General features: G+C 56.4%; 1 protein-coding gene and 1 pseudogene across 1 annotated transcript in view; both read left to right on the top strand.

The window, feature by feature from the left end:
- The window catches only part of BIN1 (bridging integrator 1), a 55100-nt gene extending 36975 nt beyond the window's left edge, over nt 1–18125 (top strand). The window contains exons 4-16 of the mRNA XM_023532685.1: nt 2062–2171; nt 3491–3541; nt 4621–4748; nt 4940–5015; nt 6347–6429; nt 9496–9643; nt 11018–11146; nt 14326–14433; nt 14952–14975; nt 15915–16022; nt 16851–16940; nt 17191–17301; nt 17610–18125. Of these exons, the coding sequence (XP_023388453.1) occupies nt 2062–2171; nt 3491–3541; nt 4621–4748; nt 4940–5015; nt 6347–6429; nt 9496–9643; nt 11018–11146; nt 14326–14433; nt 14952–14975; nt 15915–16022; nt 16851–16940; nt 17191–17301; nt 17610–18110 (1667 nt within the window). The 3' untranslated portion in view covers nt 18111–18125. The remainder of the gene's footprint in view (nt 1–2061; nt 2172–3490; nt 3542–4620; nt 4749–4939; nt 5016–6346; nt 6430–9495; nt 9644–11017; nt 11147–14325; nt 14434–14951; nt 14976–15914; nt 16023–16850; nt 16941–17190; nt 17302–17609) is intronic.
- On the top strand, nt 13049–13167 carry LOC111742188 (annotated as a pseudogene).
- Nucleotides 18126–18241: the final 116 nt, after the last annotated feature.

Raw genomic sequence — 18241 nt, 5'->3', positions numbered from 1 at the left:
TGGAGAGGGGCCAGGGCAGAGTGTTCAGAGAGACAAAGCAGGGAGAGTGTGGGTGCCCCGCTACGGGGAGCCTTCCTCTTGCACTGCGCTCATCTGCCCCTTTGCACCCTGGCTCTCACACTCCCCTGGGGGATGGGAATCCTTGACCCTGACCCCGTTATGGATCGGTTTCCACCTGTGACTAGTACCAGGACCCAGGGCTGGGGTGGAGATGGGGCTGGGCCCTGGGTGGGTGAGTAAAAGGTCCTCGTGGTCCCCTGGGTGAGGGACCACCTACAGCCCTTCTATGGTGCCTGCCCTGACTCCTGGCCCTTCCACTCACTCTGAGGCCACCTCCCAGAATGAGGAAAGGCTTGAGTTTCACTGGCAAGGCCCCACCTGGCCTGCTGTTCTCTGAGTGGAATTCCATCACAGGATCATATGTGACCCTGTCTCCATTGGAAGAAGCCGGATGGTGAGGGTGGAATTGGGTGTGAGGGGGTGGGGGTGCACAGGATTTGGGTTGGCCACACTCCACACTCTCCACATGGCCCCAAGGGCGAATCCTCCTATGCTTGCCCTGCCCCGCCCCCACCCCCTGGGGAGGACCGTGCTTGCTGAGCCCCTCTGCCCCTGCTAATAGTTCTCACATTTTGCTTTGCAGCTGGAGTTCACCCTCTTTTGTGCTCCACTAGGGGCTTTCCTTAATTTTCTCAGCCTGCTGTGGGGGGCTGGCACCCTGGAGAGGCTGCCAGCTTGTCTGCCACCGCGTTCGGGACGTTTGGACTTGGTGTTTAATATCTGTGTCTCTGTTTCTCTCCCGTCTCCCTCCTGTTTCTCCACTCTCCTTTGCCTTACCCTCCCTTCCCCCCAGCCTGTCTCGCTGCTTGAGAAAGCCGCCCCCCAGTGGTGCCAAGGCAAACTGCAAGCTCATCTCGTAGCTCAAACTAACCTGCTCCGAAATCAGGTGACACTGGCTTCTAACCTTGCACGTGCTGGCGCCTTCTGGTCTGCTGTCCTGTCCTTGGTGCTGGGCGTCTGTCTGCCCAACTGCCCTGCACTGCCCTCGGTGGGGAGGGCTTGGCCCTTTTCCTGGATTGGGAGGCAGGGTTGGTTTCAAATGCCTCTGCTGGGAGAGCTCCTGCTTCAGCTGCGACCTGCAGTGATGTGGGAAGGAATAGAGGCTGCAGGCTCTGGTTGACTGGGCCCAGGTCTGTTGCTCAGCACCCAGGTCCCTGGTAGTGCTGAGACTCTCTGAAATCCTATCCTCCAGGAGCCCAGGAAAGCCTTGGAGCCATCCGTCCTCTGTGAGGGCTCCTGCAGGGAGGGACATGATGTCACTAGGGCTTCTGTCTGGACATGTATTGTTCTTCAAGCCTGCCTCATAAGAACTGTGAGGTGATCTTGAATTTACTGAGTAGACAAAGCTACAGAGAGGCAGTCTTACTGAGCCTCTTACTGGCTGAGTTGGGGCTCACCTGATTCAAGGCCTGGGCCATTCTTTTAGCTCCCTGGCCTGGGGCTCCATGTGGGTGGTCCTGCCACAGTTGGCCAGACTCATGGGAACCCTTGGGACCCCTCATGGGCCCCCATAATGCCTCTGGAGGAGATACCAGAGTGCTTTTCAGTATGGCTGGGATGCTGAGACCTGGGATTGGCTCTTTGGGATTTTCACAGAGGACAGTCTGCACCATAGTGGTCCTGGAGGAGGCTATTGGTACAAAATTCCTGAATGATACTACTACCCTGGCAGTACTCTTCTCAGCCTCCTGCTCTCGGAATGGACCCAGTGTGGCCAGGGGCCACTGGGTGTAGTGCCCTGGGAGAGGTGGCCTTGTGGTTTTCTCTCCAGTAAAACTGACGTGACTTCAGCACTCCTTTTATAGTCCTGGGCTGGGGGCAAGCAATAAGCCTGACCTGGGAGGTTGGGTTTCTCTTTGGGAAGCTGCCCCATTTTTTCTGGCCACTCTCTGATTTCTTCATTTTCAACCCGCATGTATTGAATATTGTGATGTGGAGACCTCTGGGCTCAGCATAGGCTCATAGTTTAATTTTTTACCTGACCTACCTGATTTCTTTTAGGGCAAAGCTGTGGGCTGATTTTGGAGGGCAGAGTGACCCCAAATCTCCAGAGTCTTGGGGAAATGGTTAAGGGAGTCTTTGATAGGCCAGTGTCTCCTCTGCCACAGGAGGTGTGGGAAGAGTGAGGGGCTGGATTGGGCCTTTTCTGCCTATAAAATTCAAGACTTGTGGCTGGAGGGAGAATGGAGCCACTGTCCCAGAGCCAGGGTTTCTGCATAATTTTTCTGAAATGGGTTTGGCAGGAGGCCAGGTGACCATTTTTGTTGTGTGGGAGAAGCCCCTGAGAGTGTGGGGCCAGGGTGAGGCACGTGGCTGCATTTGGGCTCCTGGAATGGGTATGTTTGGGGATCCTGTTGGGAGGGCTCCACACCCCGACCCTTGGGGGGGAGCAGCAGGGGAGGCCAGAGCATGTGATCCCATCTTTGGATGCTGGACTATAGATATTTCGCCTTTCAGCCAAATTGGCTTTCCCATTTGGATCCAGTGTTTATTTGAGCATATCCTTCTTCTGCCTCCACCCTGCCTCGTGCCTGGCTGGAAGCGAGGGAGGCTTGAGGCTTCCTGTGGGCAACTGGCTGGCTGTGAGCTGGGCACTTAGGGCCCACGGCTGCCCTCCTGGCTGACTTGACTTTGGGGAGACTGTGATCTCTCGAGCTGACCAGCTCCAGGTGTCCCTTAGGTTAATTTTGAGCTCTTCACACTTACCATAGTCTCCAAAAACCTGCCTGCAGGACCCCGGTGCCCTACTGCATGGTGAGTGGGCCGATTTTGGGTCTGCCGCCCATGTCTGTCTGTCAGCATGTAGTAGAGCTACCGGGACTACAAGTCCTTTCCCACAGTGGGTGGCCCTGCCGCCCTTCCTGCCACCCCAGTGCTTCTGAAGGGTCCAGGATATGAGAATACAATCCAAAGGGAATAAAAGACTCAGGTCCTGACCTTTGGGAGCTCTAAAATAGAGCCACCCTTTTCTTTGCATTATTGCTGGGATGTGGGAAAAAGGCCTGGCACACAGCGACGAGATGCTGTGCCACTGTCACGATTGTTTATTGAGGAGTTAGGAGCAGCGTTGTGAGGCTGAATATTTGTGCAGAGGTGGTCTCTGCAGGCACAGGGCTGGGGTGGTCAAGGTGGGCTCCTGGGGAACATGGGACTTGGGTCAGACTCTTGGTAGTAGATGGGAGGTGTGCATGACAGTGAGAGGTGCTCATGGCCAGATGTGGAAGTCACTCATCTTGTGCTCACAAACCGTCATCAGTAGCCTCCAGTCAGGCATAGGGGTGCCCTGAGGTGTAAGGCAGGCATGGCCTAGCCAATAGCCTGGAGGGCCCAGCAGTTATGATCCATCCTGGAGCAGCTGAAGCACGCATGCTTAGAGAGTGATTTCTTTTTCCCCCTTGTTCTACCTTTAATTTTTAAATTAGATCTTTAGAAGTTAGATAAAGAGCTCAAGCTCACCCTAGCAAGTTCCAACAACCTGAAGGTAATTGGAGTCAGAAGAGGTGGTAGCCTCTCTTTCCTCTGGCTCCACCTCAAAGTCACCAGGCTCAGCTCTGGAGATAGGGCTTGTCCTGCCTGGTGCCTGAAGCTGATGGAACAGCTTGGTGGGCTTGGGGAAATCTCGTGCTTTCTGGCAATTTGGCGTTCAGGTCAATTGGCTGCCTTTGCCAGAAGGCCTGAGGATTTGAGGCTGCTGGCGGCAAGTTTTCTCGTGGGTGGGGCCTGCCACGTTCCCGGGCTGTGACTCAGACCCCGAATCCGAGTCACTGTTTCCAGCAGCGCCCTCCAGAATCAGCCAGCAGAGCCCCTTCTGGGGTCTTGTGACTCATCCCCACCCTCTTCTGGCTCTCTGCCTTCAGAGCAGGCCACCTGCTGCTCTATTTCCCTATACGCTGGCTCTTTGATGGGGACTTGGTGCCACCACCTGGTGGATGTAGCAGATGCAGGGAGCAGGTCTTGCCCAGGAGAAGGTGAAGGCCTTGGAAATGGACTCAGGCACCCTGCTCAGCTGCCCAGCTCCCTCCCACCCTTGCCCTGCCCTCCACCTGACTGGACAGGTGACAGAAGCAGGGGGAGGGTAGAAAGACTCTCCTGGGGAAGTGAATACAGGCTGCTGGCTGAGACTGAGTAGGAGGCAACCTTGAGAAAGGGGGAAAGGAATACTCAGGAGGGGACACTAAGGCCTGGGAATTGGGCAGCGGGCTGACACCTAGCCTGAGAGAGGTTCGTGTGTAAGGGGACAGGGTCCTTCCTCACTTGGCTGGGTCTGGGTCTGCCTCTTCCCCCTTTCCGTGCCCCAGCACCCCAGGCCCTGTGTCTTGTACCTTCTTATTGTGCACCACTGATCCCATCTGCACAAGAGAGAGGGGTCCTCCTTTTTGCCAGGGATGCTCTGCCCTCCTCTTCCTGGAGCAGTCCCTGAGGTCCTGGCTACAGTGCTGTGAGGGGCTGCAAGCGGAGGTCCGCCACGACGTCCACATCGAGTTCCACCTCTATCTTGCCCAGAGTGCACTGGGGGGTACAGGTCATGGGGGCGGGCCTGGCCTGGCCTGGGCTGGCTAGGACACAGGCCCAGCAGAAAGAATGACAAGCCCTGCCCCTCAGGCCGAGGAGGAGCTCATCAAAGCCCAGAAGGTGTTTGAGGAGATGAATGTGGATCTGCAGGAGGAGCTGCCTTCCTTGTGGAACAGGTGAGGCCAGGAGGTGGGAGAAGAGCCTTGGCCTCCTTCAAGCTGCACAGCTGTGTCATGTGTGTCTGCCTGGGGTGCCCTGTGTCCTCTCAGGGTTGTGTCTCATGTGGGTCGAGGCATATCAGTGTGTATGTGGCTCTCTTGGGTTGCCCTGACCTGTGTGTTCATTTCTCCTTCCTTGCCTCCTGTAGCCGTGTAGGTTTCTATGTCAACACGTTTCAGAGCATTGCGGGCTTGGAAGAAAACTTCCACAAGGAGATGAGTAAGGTAGGTTCTGGTGACTCTGTGGGCTTTAGAGTCACTCTGCCCAAGGCCAGGGTCGGAGGCACGGAAGGGGTGGCCTGAGCTCCCTTTTCTCTGTTGAGGTTCTGCACACACTAGTGATCACAGAGTCTCCTCTGGCCCTGGAGAGGAGCTGCCTAGACCCAGCTCCCAAAGAGCTCCCCATCCAGAGTGTTCTACCCAGTGGAAGCTGCCGGGTGTGCCGGGTGCGCTGGGGAGGCCGTCAGTGGCGCTTGAAAGTCCAGCCCCACCTCCTTCCTTCTTCCAGTCCTACTCTTCTTGCCTGGACAGAGCCACCTCTTCTCAAACTATAAATGTGTTCTCAGGCAACTTCGGCCCAGAAAACGGTGGTGGCTTCTCAATTTGTAGGCAAATGATAAATGCATTGCTAGTGTTTTGTCAGTTTTTAATGTTCTTTCATGTGTGTTAAGACACTGAAACAGGTCTGCTTTATTTGCCAGAATCTGGTGTAAGAAGGGATGTGATTAGCTTAAATTCCTATGTTGTGTTATTTTCATCTTCATCTAGCTGGCAGTTAAACTGCAAAGCTGAGTTGGAGAAACCTAGTAGTGGCGGCTTCCTCCTTTGGTTCAGTGGGGTTGCCTGACTCTACCCCATGGGCTAAGAGGAATGAGATGATGGTGGTGGATGCCAGGCTGAGGGCAGGGGGAGGAAAGGCAAGCCTGGGACCTCCACCACCCTGATTTCCTGCTTTTTGGGGTGTCGCTTTCCTTCTTTCTTTTCCTTCTTCCCTTTAGACATTTGAGATAACTTATAAAATTTTTAAAAACAGAGAGAGGTGACTTGGGGAAGAAAACATTTATGTAAGGCAGGAGGGAAATTCCTCTCTGGGCATCTTAGTGGCGAAAAGAGGGAAATATTCTCAGTAATGAGAATCACTATGTGCATGGGATAAACCTCTTCTCTTGCCTGTGCTTTTGGTGAACTCTCTGGCAGTTGTAGTGTGGCCTGAAAACATCTTAGCAAAATGACCTTAACAATTAGAATCAACAGTTAGTTTGCAAAAACAGTTAAAAAAAAATTTAAGAACAGTACAAGCTCTATGTATCATCTTAGGAAATCCTACAAGTAGAAAGAAGAGAAAAAATGGTCCCCAGAAACATTAAATGAGCACTGCAGCTCACTTCCTCCGTTTTTCCCACTGATGGGGAAAGAAAGAAGAACTTGTTTTCGGTAGGGGGCAGGGATGCAGGGAAGGGGTTAGAGTAGAGGGAGAAGCAGTGATGTTATTGGGGAGAGTGAGGTTGTTTGGTGGCCCTAGAGGCCCTCCTACCTGCTTGCTGTCCCACCTGCAGCTTAATCAGAACCTCAACGACGTGCTGGTCAGCCTGGAGAAGCAGCATGGGAGCAACACCTTCACGGTCAAGGCCCAGCCCAGGTGTGTGATGCTCGCCACTGTTCGGGCTGAGGGTGGGTGTGGGGAGGTGTGAACAAAGGGCCGACTCCTGTTGCTCCCTGACTCGTGCAAAGCTAGGACAATGCTTGTTTTTGTGGCCCCAGAGTTTGGCCTTCTTGTCTTGGCCTCCCTGTGCAGGTAAGGGCACCCCCATTCCCCCTGTGTGTCCCTGAAGCCTGCACATTACCTGAGCCTGGACTCCCTTCCTTATCTGTGAGGCAGGAGCAGCCAGGGCACCTGCACAGCTTTGGGAGGAGGGTGGGGAACTAAGTGATTCACAGGCACAGAGCCTTTGGAAAATGAATGGTCCTCTTAGAGCAGGGGGTGGTGCCACCTTTTCCCTGTCCTGCTCCCGGGAAGCCTAAGTCCCAGGATGGTGGCATTCTGCACACCCGAAAAGGTGTCCATGTTCCTGCCCTCAGCCCAGCCCTGGTCGCCTTTTGCCTCACCTCCCAGGAGATTCCTGTTTCCTTAGGGGAAAACGCGAAGGAGGAGGGGGTGGGTCTTGCCCTCTGGCTATGGCTCATGGGAAACAAGCAAGTCTGAGATTCTCCTTCCTTTCTGGCCATCTCAGCACAGTGTGGGGACCACAGGGAACCTTGCTTTCCGTCTATGAAATGGGGTGATTGTATATGCTTTTTGGGGTGAGGGAGGTATTACTTAGGACTAAGAAGATATTCAGTGATTATTTTTGCCCCTTTTCTCTCCTGAAAATAAAATACATGTGATGCAGAGGGTCCCACAGGGTGCCTGGGGCTGAGGAGCAAGCTGGGTGGGGAGGGCGGTGGGGGTGGGGAGAGTAAAGGCCCAGGGGCAGTTTCCCAGATCACTGCAGGAAGGATTGGCCTCCCTTGAGCTGCTCTGCCTGGTCTGGAAGGTCGGGAGCACCCAGGTTGGGTGAGGAGGGGCAAGTGGTGGCCATCCTGGGTAGTGCAGGCTGCTTAGACTGACATTCTGTAGGAAAGGGGCTGATCTGAGGGGGAAGGGAGGGACGTGGAGGCTTGTGAGCCTCCTTCATTAGGTATCCTGGTTGCCTCCTCTCCCAGGGTCCCATACTGGCCAGCTGACCCCACTCTTTCCTGGCATTCTGGGCCCCTGGTGCTGCTATGGGCTGGACCATGGGCATTGCAGTGGCCAGTGTGAGCCTCCTGCACCCCTGTGTTAGAGTAGCCTCCTCTTCTGCTTGTTTTGTCAGCACCACCCCAGGGCACTTGACACTATGCTGAGGCCAGTGGGGCCCCTGAGACTGTATGATGGGGGGCCAAGGGGGAAGTTAAGCCCTCATCAAGGCCCCTGGGTGTTAGGGGAGTCTTTTTCCCTTTGTGTAACCCCTTTGTGAGGGGTTGCTGATGAAGGAAGGGGACAGGCCAGCCCGACATCCAGCTTTCCCCCAAAATGAAGGCCTCTGCGTCCCATCCTCACAGAAAGAAAACTAAACTGTTCTCCCGGCTGCGCAGGAAGAAGAACAGGTACCGGCAGTGAGTGCTGCATTGTGGGGCGTCCGAGGCCAGCACGCTGGCCGGTGGCCCCAGTGCATGTGCCTAGCGCCCTTCTCTGAGGGCACCACTAACCCCTAACCTGCCTTCTTGTGTGTGGTGCTGCCCGGCAGGCCGGGCCTGCGCTGTGTCGTGTGTGCTGCAGGACAGGGCAGAGGGCTCGTCGGGCGGGAATGCTGTGCAGACAGCCGGAGCTCAGGTTAGCGCCTTCCTCTCTGCATTGCTGAGCGTCCACCGGCTGCGGCCTGGACCAGGAGCATCAACAGATGGAGAATGGCACCAAAAAGGAGGCCTGAGGAGGCTTGGGGAGGGCTGCTGAGGCACGGTGGCGTTTTTAAAATGACATGTGCATGTGTCCTGTACTTAAATTCTTTAAGGAGGCAAATACAACCCATGAAACACAAGTTTAGGAAAGATGAGAAGGTACCAGTAATGTCTCTCTCATGTCTGTCTCATCATCTAGATACTCCCTCCCCCAGGTGACGTGGTTACCAGTTTCTTTTGTGTCCTTCTAGACCTTCCCTGTCCATCACTCTGGCCACTGGCCTCATATGGCTGGCCAGCACTTGGACTGCGGCCAGTGTGACTGAGGAGTTGAATTTTTAACTTTATTTAATTTAAATATAAATGTAAACAGCCACCTACGGCTAATGGCTAGTCTTGGTCAGCACTGTGTGTAAGTACGAATATAAGTATTTATTTTTTGCCCCCTTTGCACCCAAGTGGAGGTTCATGCACATGTTTGCCCTGGTTTTCGGTACTGAACGATATGGCTTAGAGACCTTGCCCTCTCACCCCCAGCATATCCTCTGTGAGGGCACCGCCTTTACTCACCTACCTGCCCATGGCCTCTGGGTGGCTTCCCGTGTTTTCCCAGAAGGGCCTGTGGGAGCAAAGGTTCAGACATAGTGATGGCATCATGTGGGTGGGAGTGTGTGTGGGTAGCAGGCTGTGCTTGGCATTTTGGTGTGAGTGAGTAGACAGGCAGGGAGGCAGCCAAGAGGCCTTGGGGGTCAGGCTGAGATGGGGGCTGCTGTGTGGTGTGAGGAATGAGACTCACGTTGCCTCTAGGACGTTTTGCTTTCTCCTGCTGGGGAGTTCGGACTCTCATACAGGGCTAGCCTGATGCAGGCCTGGGGGGCAGCTGGGCTACCTCTGGCGGTGGCTCCCAGAGTCCTGCTCCCCTCCCCTGGGGACTGCAGGCCTCCAGCTTGGAGTTCCTCCATGTGCTGTCACTGTCTCCAAGACAGGCCTCTGCTGCCAGAGCATGCAGTCTCATTTCCACCCATTCTCATGTACGAGATCACAGTTTCACACAGGAACATTGCATTTTCACAGTGAATCTTTGTGGATACACTTTGGAAGAAAACATCCTCAGTTTCGCACACTGATCTGCATGCTCATACATATGTACACACATGTTTCCACACATGGAACCAAAAGCATCTGCTCGTGCACATGCCCCATCACACGCATACCTGCGGATTTGTACATCCTGTCTCAGAGGCCATGACCTTTCCCCACTGGGCTCCTTCTTGTCTTGCCTCAACAGTGACAACACCCCTGCAAAAGAGAACAAGAGCCCTTCACCTCCACCAGATGGCTCTCCTGCTGCCACCCCTGAGATCAGAGTCAACCATGAGCCTGAACCAGCCAGCGCTGCCACCCCTGGGGCCGCCCTCCCCAAATCCCCATCTCAGGTAGGCACTGTGTCTCTGTGACTGATCCCCTCTCCTCCTTGCTCTTCCTCCTGCTTTGCTGTCATCTACCTATCCCTCCCATTTCTAGTCCTCTATTTCCTTCCTGGGGTTTTGCCCAATGGGGGCTGAGCCTGAACATCGGTCTCCCTTGGGCCCTGCTGGACACAGGCTCTCCTCAATGGCCCTGGGCCCTTTCAGGGACATCTGTGACTGCCTGTTTCCTCTTCAAGTGTCCCCCTGCCCCGCTGTAGTACCCTCTCTTTCTTCTCTCCCTGGCTTTTGGGAGGCTCGACTTCCTCCATCTTCCTTTCCAACTGAGGCGCAGGCTCGGCCCCTAACACCGGAATGTCCAGGTCTGTGGAGGCAACTGCCTTCTCTGTCCTCACCTTCTTCCTCCTGCTTGGAACTGCCACGAAGGACCTTTAGAGGGACAGCATGGGAAAGGGCTCAGTGAGGGGACTGTGTAGTGGCGAAGGGGGACAGGCCTTGGGCTTCTGGTCCGGCCCCTCTGGAGCGCCTGGCCTCCACCCCCACGAGGTTTCTCTGCATTTCTGCAGTGTCTCTGGTTGAGCCTTGTTAGGCTGTCCCCCATGCCCTTTCACTCCTGGCAGCAGCTCTTTTGGTTTTAGGCCATCACTCAGCCGATTAGGATAAAGATGTTAAGAATGGTGATGAGAGCCCACACTTGAACAGCACTTACTCTGGGCCAGACGCTGTGCCAGCACTTTTCACGTTTTCATTCATTAAATCCTCACAACTACCTTGTGAGGCAGATGCTTTTTTTAATCACCCCAGAGTGACAAATGAGGAAACCCAGGCTTCGGGGTGGGTGGGGGGTTGTGTGACTTGCCTGAGGTCCCCCCCAAGTGTGCAGGTGTGTGATCCCCTTCCTTAGGCCTCCTCTGGGCCCTGGCTCTGGGCTGGTCTCCACAGGTCACTGCAGAGGTCAAGCTGGAGCTTGTCCGGTGGAATGTGGAGAGGGGCCTAGGTGTGCAGGAGAGTGGGTGCCCGGGCTGTGTCTCAGCTACTGTTTCTCTCTGTCTTCTTACCATGTGGCGAGCCCTCCTACTGCCACTGCCTTATTCTTCCCTCCTCCTTTCTCTTCTCACACCTCTTTCCTCACCTATCCTTCCTCTCCCCTCCCGTTTCTTCGTTCTGTACAGTGTTTCTGGACCTCCTGCCTTGGTCTCCTTTCTGGGGTGGTCATGGTCCTGGTGTGTGTGACTTGGGGAGCAGTGACACTTCTTGCTTCATCTTCCTCAGTGGGGCCATGGCCTGGGGTGTGACTAACCATGGCTTTGTCTCTGTCTCCCCCCAACCTTCCCGCTCTGCTGTGCCTCCCTGTGTGGCCCCTTACCCGTGGCCGACCCACAGCTCCGGAAAGGCCCACCAGTCCCTCCGCCTCCCAAACACACCCCATCCAAGGAAGTCAAGCAGGAGCAGATCCTCAGCCTGTTTGATGACACGTTTGTCCCTGAGATCAGCGTGACCACCCCCTCCCAGGTCAGCCGCGGCCGCCGCGGCCCAGCTCTCCCCCTCTCCTGCTCTCTTGGGGCGTGCATGGCCTTCGCCTCCATTCCATGCCCTGTGCCTCTGCCTTGAAAGCCAGGAATCTGGCCAGAGAGACCGGCCTGGAGCCTCCTTCTCATTCATTTGTCTATCCCTTCATCCATCATCCCTCATCCATCCTTGAGCATGTACTGTGGCCACTCACAGGGACATAGGTTAATGGTCCTATTGGAGATAGACAGCTCAGCAATGGCCTCAAGGTTGCATCGATGCTGTGGCCAAAAGTGGTGGGGAGCATGGAGGACCTGGGCCAGTAAGGGAAGGCTTCCCAGAACAGGTGACGTTTGCCAGGTGGCTGCAAGTAGAGAGCAGCTTGTGCATAGGCCAGGAGGCCTGAGAGATGGGCTCAGAACTTCTAGAGTTCGATGTGCTCATAAATGCCCTAAGAAGGCATGTGATGTCCATTCACAGATGGACAAAAGGAGGGCTGAGCAGGGAAGGTCACTGTGATAGCACTGGAGCAGGCCGTGCACTATTAAATCAGCTTGCAGAGGCTGTAGTGTGGTCACTGCTCTAAGTCTGGTTTCCAGGCCTTCCAGTCAGGTCCTTTCCATGCAGGGCCTGGCCTCTTGTGCAGGCGACTAATCCCAGGCTATAGTGGGCCTGTGCTGGCAAGCTGCGTGGAGTCGCCCTGCCTGGAGTGCTGTAGGCCAAGCTCAGAAGTCTGGAGGGGAGGGGAAGGGCTGGAAGGTGTGAGTGGAGGGAGAGGCAGTTGGGAGCTGAGGACAGTGGTTGCTACAAGGGGCCTCAGGACAAGTGGGCTTCTGGCCCCCAGGAGAGGACTTTGGGTTAGAAGTAGGAACTTTCAATACACGGCACTAGGGGGGTGGGGGAGTGGGGCTCTGGCTCAGGAGGCTGGTAGGCGTGGGAGCCCCCATCTGCAGAAGGTTGCTGAGGCTAGTCCGGGGGTGCTCCTGGAGTGGTCAGGAAACGGACGGCGAGACCTCCAGGACAGCGTGCTGCTGGGATGCTCGCAGCTTGAGCATGCCTCTGCCCTGGGTGACCGAGTGCTAGTGAACCCTGGGCAGGGAGTGGTGCCAGCACTTACCTACATGGCCTTGTTCAGTTTCCAACCGCTCTCCAGCATGTAACAGGTGAGGGGCCTGTGGGCCTGACCTACAGGTAGACTGTCTGCCCCGAGCATGTCCATCTCCATGCTCACAGTGCGCTGCCTTTGCTGCCCCCTCTGCCCACTGCAGGGAGCTGGGTCTCTGCCCAGTGGGAGTGGGGAGTGTACACTGTGGGTGCTGCTACCTGGGGCTGGGGTAGGCTGTTCCCTGTCTGTGAAGCTGTTCTGGCATGTCTTTTCTGCTGTGGTGAGTAGCCTGCATCCCTCTACTGAGGTCATCCAGTCCTGTGTGGTGGGGAGGCTAGCCTGCTGGAAGGTGGGGCACGGAGGGTGTGGTCTGCCCTTTGGCGTGGTGACCACGTCCCCTTGGAGTATGAGGGGCAGCTATCTTGGCCTGGTTGACTTCTGAGAAGGGGCAGGCGGTGGGGCTACTTAAGGATGAGAGATACTGCCAGCCAGCTGGTGGGAGAGCACCTAGAGGCTGTACACCTCGGGTGCCCTGAGTTTGCATTCCCTTAGAGGTGGCAGGGTTATGGGGACAGAGCAGTGAGTTTTCTTTCCCAGGCTCATCCGACAGGGCTTGACCTAAAAGGAAAGTCAGTGGCTGTGGTGAGCCTGGGGTGTGGGCTCAGGGACCAGGGCCCCCTATCCAGGAAATGAGTCCATGTGGACTGGGCTCTCTGAGCTCTGTGGCTTGGCCCCGCATGGATGCCTCATCCTTTAAGCTGTGTAACGGCTGGCACCAAGTGTTCTCAGAACTAAGGGTCTTCTACGGCCATGCTACCCTGAACATGCCCAATCTCATCTGATCTCGGAAGCTAAGCAGGGTCAGGCCTGGTTAGTACTTGTATGGGAGACCACCTTGGAATACCAGGTCCTGTAGGTATAAAAAAAAAAGAACTGAGGGTCTTAGGTTTCCCGACAGGCTGCATCTCAGCTGTACAAGCCCCTCTGGGGCGCTCCTCTGCCTTCTTCCAGGTCTCTGGTCCTTAATGGAGGGTCTTGGGGGGATGAAGGCTTGAGGGCCCATCAAGAGCAGGTAGAGCTGGGCTGGCCTGGGCTCCTGGGGGCCGTGGTCCTCCCAGTCTTACATGAGGGTGGGAAAGGAGAACCCAAGGCTGAGTCAGTAGCCAGCTCCCTTTCCTCTCCTCTCAGACCTGGGCAAAGTCCTCCCTGGCCCCAAAGGGGGAATCCCACAAACCATGTGGAGGCCACAGCTAAGCAAGCCCCTCCTGGGAGGGCAGCATGTCCTCTGGGCGCTGGTGCTGATCTGGCTCTCCTCCACAGGCAGCTCTGGGGAAGGCTCCTTTTCTCCTACAATTGTGGGGCCCAGCTTAGGATGGGGCTGGCTCACTCAGCATGAGCGGGGCCACCAGGTCCCAGTCTCCCAAGGTTTTGCCTGTCATAGGCACATTCCTGAGCTGTACCCAGATCCACTGAATGGGAATTTGGAGGGTGGCTGGGTGGGATCTTTAATTTAAATACAGGTTTCACAGATGTTGGGGATCCCACCTTTACAATTAGGCTCCTGGGCAGTGTGGCTGGCTCAGCCCTGTCCTTGCTTCCTGGAGCTGGCGGTGGGGGTGTGGGGGGTGTCACCACAGGGTGACCTGTCTGTATGGGGCAGCTAGGGGAGGCCAGTGCCTGTCCTAGGGGCCCTCTGGGTCAGACCAAGTGTGGTCTTACTCAGCCTTGTCTGTGGCTTGTGCTGCTTCTGGGAGGTGCGGCGAGGCCTTGGAGTTTGTGGTGCAGGGAGCCAAAAGAGGCTTAGGCACCAGGAGGCCTCTGCCAGCCTGCAGGAAGGAGACAGATGAGAGAGCCGGGGGCTTGGTGTTGGTCTGACCAGTAGTTGGCCTACTGCTGATGACTGGGGCAGTGCCATGTTTGTGTGCGTGGGAGTGTGAGCTAGGGTGTCTGGCACAGATGGCCCTGCTTTGTGTGTGCGGTGGATGTGTTGCTGATCGTGAGTGCCTGCTGCGTGGGCCTATGTCAAGTGCTTTCTGCCTGTCACTAACTGCCTTCCTCCTCTGTCTCTGCTGCCAAGTTTGAGGCCCCAGGGCCTTTCTCGGAGCAGGCTAGTCTGCTGGACCTGGATTTTGACCCCCTCCCACCTGTGGCAAGCCCTGTGAAGGCGCCCACACCCTCTGGTCAGGTTGGTCTGAGTCCACCACTACCCACGGGCCCACTGGCCTCCGGGCCACTGGGCTCTGGCCTCGTGTCTGCCCACTGGCCATGTAGGCCCAGGTATTCCCGGGCCTTTGGGAGTCCTGGGGTCACCGGGCTCTTACTTACACTCTGGCCTCCGGCTCTTGTCACCTCTTCCGGTCCTGACCATGAGGAAAGGGAGAGCAAACAGAGGCTGGAGAGAGGACCCTTGGGAGAAGGGTCAGCTGAACACTTAACTGGCAATGTACAGTCCATCTCAGCACTCTGCCCCGCTCCTGTCAGCAGCCCTGTATTTGGGCCCTCTCTGGCCTGTGGTTGCAGCCTCCTCAGAGCTGTCTAGGACTCAGCTCTCTGGGGACCTCTGAGCCTGACTCTGTTCTGCCCTGTGCCTGCTGGGCTCTAGGGTCCTGGGTGGGCATAGGGTGGGGGTCACTGGGGACTGCTTGCCCGCCCCTGTCTCTAACTTCTGTGCTAACTCTGTCCTTCTCCCTCTGCTACGCTCAGCCAATCCCGTGGGACCTCTGGGAGGTAAGCTGTGTTTTCTCTGTGCCTGCCCCCGGGGGTGCTGGGACCACCCTCCTAGTCCTAACCTAACCTGTTCACAGGTGTACACACAGCTGTGCTCTCCTGCATAGGGGGCTGACTGCAGCTGCCTTTCTCCAGTGGTTCTACTGCTTTCTGTCTGTAGAGGCATCGTGCCCATAGCCAGGCCCTGTAGGAAAAGGGCTCCTTAGTTTAGCCTGAGAAGGTAGTCCTCTGTGGTGTGGTCCAGTCGTCAGGGCCTGTGAGTGGCCTTAGACAGTGATCAGCTGGTCACCCAGGATGGACATGGTGTTCTCAGGCTGTGCTGAGGTCTACAGGCAGGAGGGCCTGGGGTGGAGGGTCCTTACCCTTGAGGAGCTTTCTGTTTGTGGGGGCCCCACAAGGCAGTGGCATCAGGGGGCTGCTGGGACAGAGGAGGAAGAGAGGGAAAGCAAGCTGAGGCCAGGTGCCCTTATGTGAGCAGGACCTCCTGGGAAGGTGTCTTCATAACCTAGTGTCTGGGGTGTGTAGGCTCAGGGAGGGCATGGGACTTGCCCAGTAACTGGGGACAGCTCCTGCAGGAGCAGGGAGCTGATGTGAAGGTGCTGGCAGCTACAGAATCGTGTTTCGCTCTGGGAAAGGCCCGTTTGTGCGAGCGGGCAGAGTCGTTTTGACAAGCAGATTTCAGTGGGTGCTGAGCTATGTGCCGCACGTTCACACTACCCTTTTGGCAGTGGCAGGAGCAAGGAGATGGGAGTAGGTGTCCCTTCAGGGGTCTGAGTCTGTTTCTCGCTGGGCTCTGGTCAGACTTCCTGCCGCAGGCACTACCCTCTGCTCTGCCAACACTGGCGGCTCATGCCTGTCTTCTGTCTCGTGCCCTTCCCAACACCTTTTTCTTCCTTGCCTCCCGCCTTCCCACTCTGTCTCCCTGGTGGCCGTCACCAGCCCACAGAGAGTCCAGCTGGCAGCTTGCCTTCCAGGGAGCCCAGTGCTACCGAGGGCACCTTTGCCGTGGCCTGGCCCAGCCAGACAGCCGAGCCAGGTCCTGCCCAAGTAAGTGCCAGCCAACCTGTCCCTGGTGTCTGCGGGTGTAGCATGGAGGGAGGACCAAGAGGAGATAACACAAGATGGACAAGGCCACTGTGGGCCTGAGGGCCAGGCCAGGGCCATGTGCCAGGAGGCCCCAAGATAGGACATGTCACTTGTGCTATGGGCAGTTGCGGTCAGATCAGCTCTTCTCCCCTCAGCACCCTGAACCCAGCCTCCCAGCTTAGGCTTCCCACAGTGGGAGGGAGGAACACTTAGAGCACCCGCTGGTTTGTAGTAGGAACTTTCCAGAACTTTTTCATTTAATCTTCACCCTACACTAGGCATCTCCTCCTTTTACAGATGAGGAAATCGAGGCTAGGAAAGTTGAGGGGTTGCTCCCAGAGCTCGGAAGTGGCTGAGTCTGAGTGCTGGCCCAGGTCAGCCTGATTGCAGCCAGGTTGTGTCAACTTTGCCTTGCCCGGGCCCCCACCATGGTTCCCATCCTGCGCTTCGTTCTTTTCTGGGAACAACCTGTGAGGTGCAGGCTGGCCAGGCAGGTTCGAGGGAGCTGAAGCTGGGCCAGCTCGTGGGCTTAGGGGTGGGGCCTGTGAGGGAGAGTCAGGAGTGGTACCCAGGGGCCTTTGCTGGGTTTTTGCTGCATGTCTCTCGGCAACCTCTTCGTGCCTGCTAGCACCTTCTCCAGCTCTTCTTCATGCCCAGGACCCCACCCTTCCTTCGGGAGCTCGCCATACTGTGCAGAGAGACTGGCCAACTCTGGATGCCACTTGGGTGCTTGTCCTGGTGGCGGTGCCCCGTCCTGTGTCTGACCCCATGCCGGCATTTATGTTGCAGCCAACAGAGGCCTCAGAGGTGGCGGGTGGGACCCAACCTGCGGCTGGAGCCCAGGAGCCTGGGGAGACGGCAGCAAGTGAAGCAGCCTCCGTAAGACACAGGGACCAGGGCCCTGTCTTTCTTTCCTGCTGTCTGTTTGTCCATCTGTATGCCCACCCACCTGTGGCTCCCAGCCCTGTATCTTGCCTGTTCTCCTTGCTCTGTCCAGGTCATAGTTCCTGTCCAGGAGACTGGAGGCAGGCTGGGCTGGCATCAGGCTCAGACATCCCTTTTCCCTGCCTGTTGCCCTGGCTCTTCGGGGACCACCTCCTGCTCATGCTGACCTGTGCTCCCTCCCTAGAGCTCTCTGCCTGCTGTTGTGGTGGAGACCTTCCCAGCAGCTGTGAATGGCACTGTGGAGGGAGGCAGCGGGGCTGCACGCTTGGATCTGCCCCCGGGGTTCATGTTCAAGGTAAGCCCAGGGTACTGACCCCACAGTCTGATTGCCACTATCTGATAGTGCCCTGGAGGTGGGATACCACCTTCACAAATCAAGCCCTGGGGGCTATGTGCTTGGCCCAAAGTCGTTCTACCCTTTTATCCCCTGCTACAGTCGGTGAGGTGGTGTCAGCCCTGGTCCCACCACTTTAATAAGCTCCTGGTCACCGTGTTGCCTCATCACACCAAAGCTGCTATGAGGCCTGGTGCCTTGTACAGGGTTGCAGCGGAGACCAAGGGTTTTTGAGGGAAGGACGTCGAGCTCTCTCTCAACTTCTGCAGGTGCAGGCCCAGCACGACTACACGGCCACCGACACAGATGAGCTGCAGCTCAAGGCTGGGGACGTGGTGCTGGTGATCCCCTTCCAGAATCCAGAAGAACAGGTGAAGCCTGGGTTTGGGCTGGGGCCTACTGTCCTTTTCTCTCATCATTCATTGTTCTCCTCCCTTCTGCCCTTCCTCCCTTCCTTCTATCCATTCCCTTTCCTTTTTCTTTGGCCCATCTCCTGTGTTGTCACGTTTCCCGCTCTGTTGGTGTCTCCCTGTCTGTATCTCCCCTCTCTCTTCACTTTCTTTTTTTCTCGAACTCTGTCTGCTTCCTTCTTCCTGCTTTCTCCTTTCCTCAGGCTCTATCTGACTTTTCCCCAGCTTTCTGCATCTGTTTTTTCCTCCACTTCTCCCTTCCCTGCCTGGAAGCCTCCCTCCTTCCAGGACAGGGTCCTTGGCTGCCCCTCCATGAGCTGTCCCACCCTGGTCACTGCTGCCAAGGCGCCTGCTCTATGACTCATGTCGGGCCCCTGTTGTCCCCGCATGCTGCCCCTCCAGGCTGGCCCTTCACCCATTCACACAGGACCCACAGGGACAGTGCGTGGTATCAGCAGGACCCCTGAGCACCCTCGCCATGCCCCCAGCTG

The sequence above is a fragment of the Pteropus vampyrus genome, unplaced genomic scaffold (assembly GCF_000151845.1).
Source record: "Pteropus vampyrus isolate Shadow unplaced genomic scaffold, Pvam_2.0 Scaffold87, whole genome shotgun sequence".
Lineage (NCBI taxonomy): Eukaryota > Metazoa > Chordata > Mammalia > Chiroptera > Pteropodidae > Pteropus > Pteropus vampyrus.
Note: the sequence above shows the minus strand (reverse complement) of the source record. Positions and strands in the feature narration are given on the sequence as shown.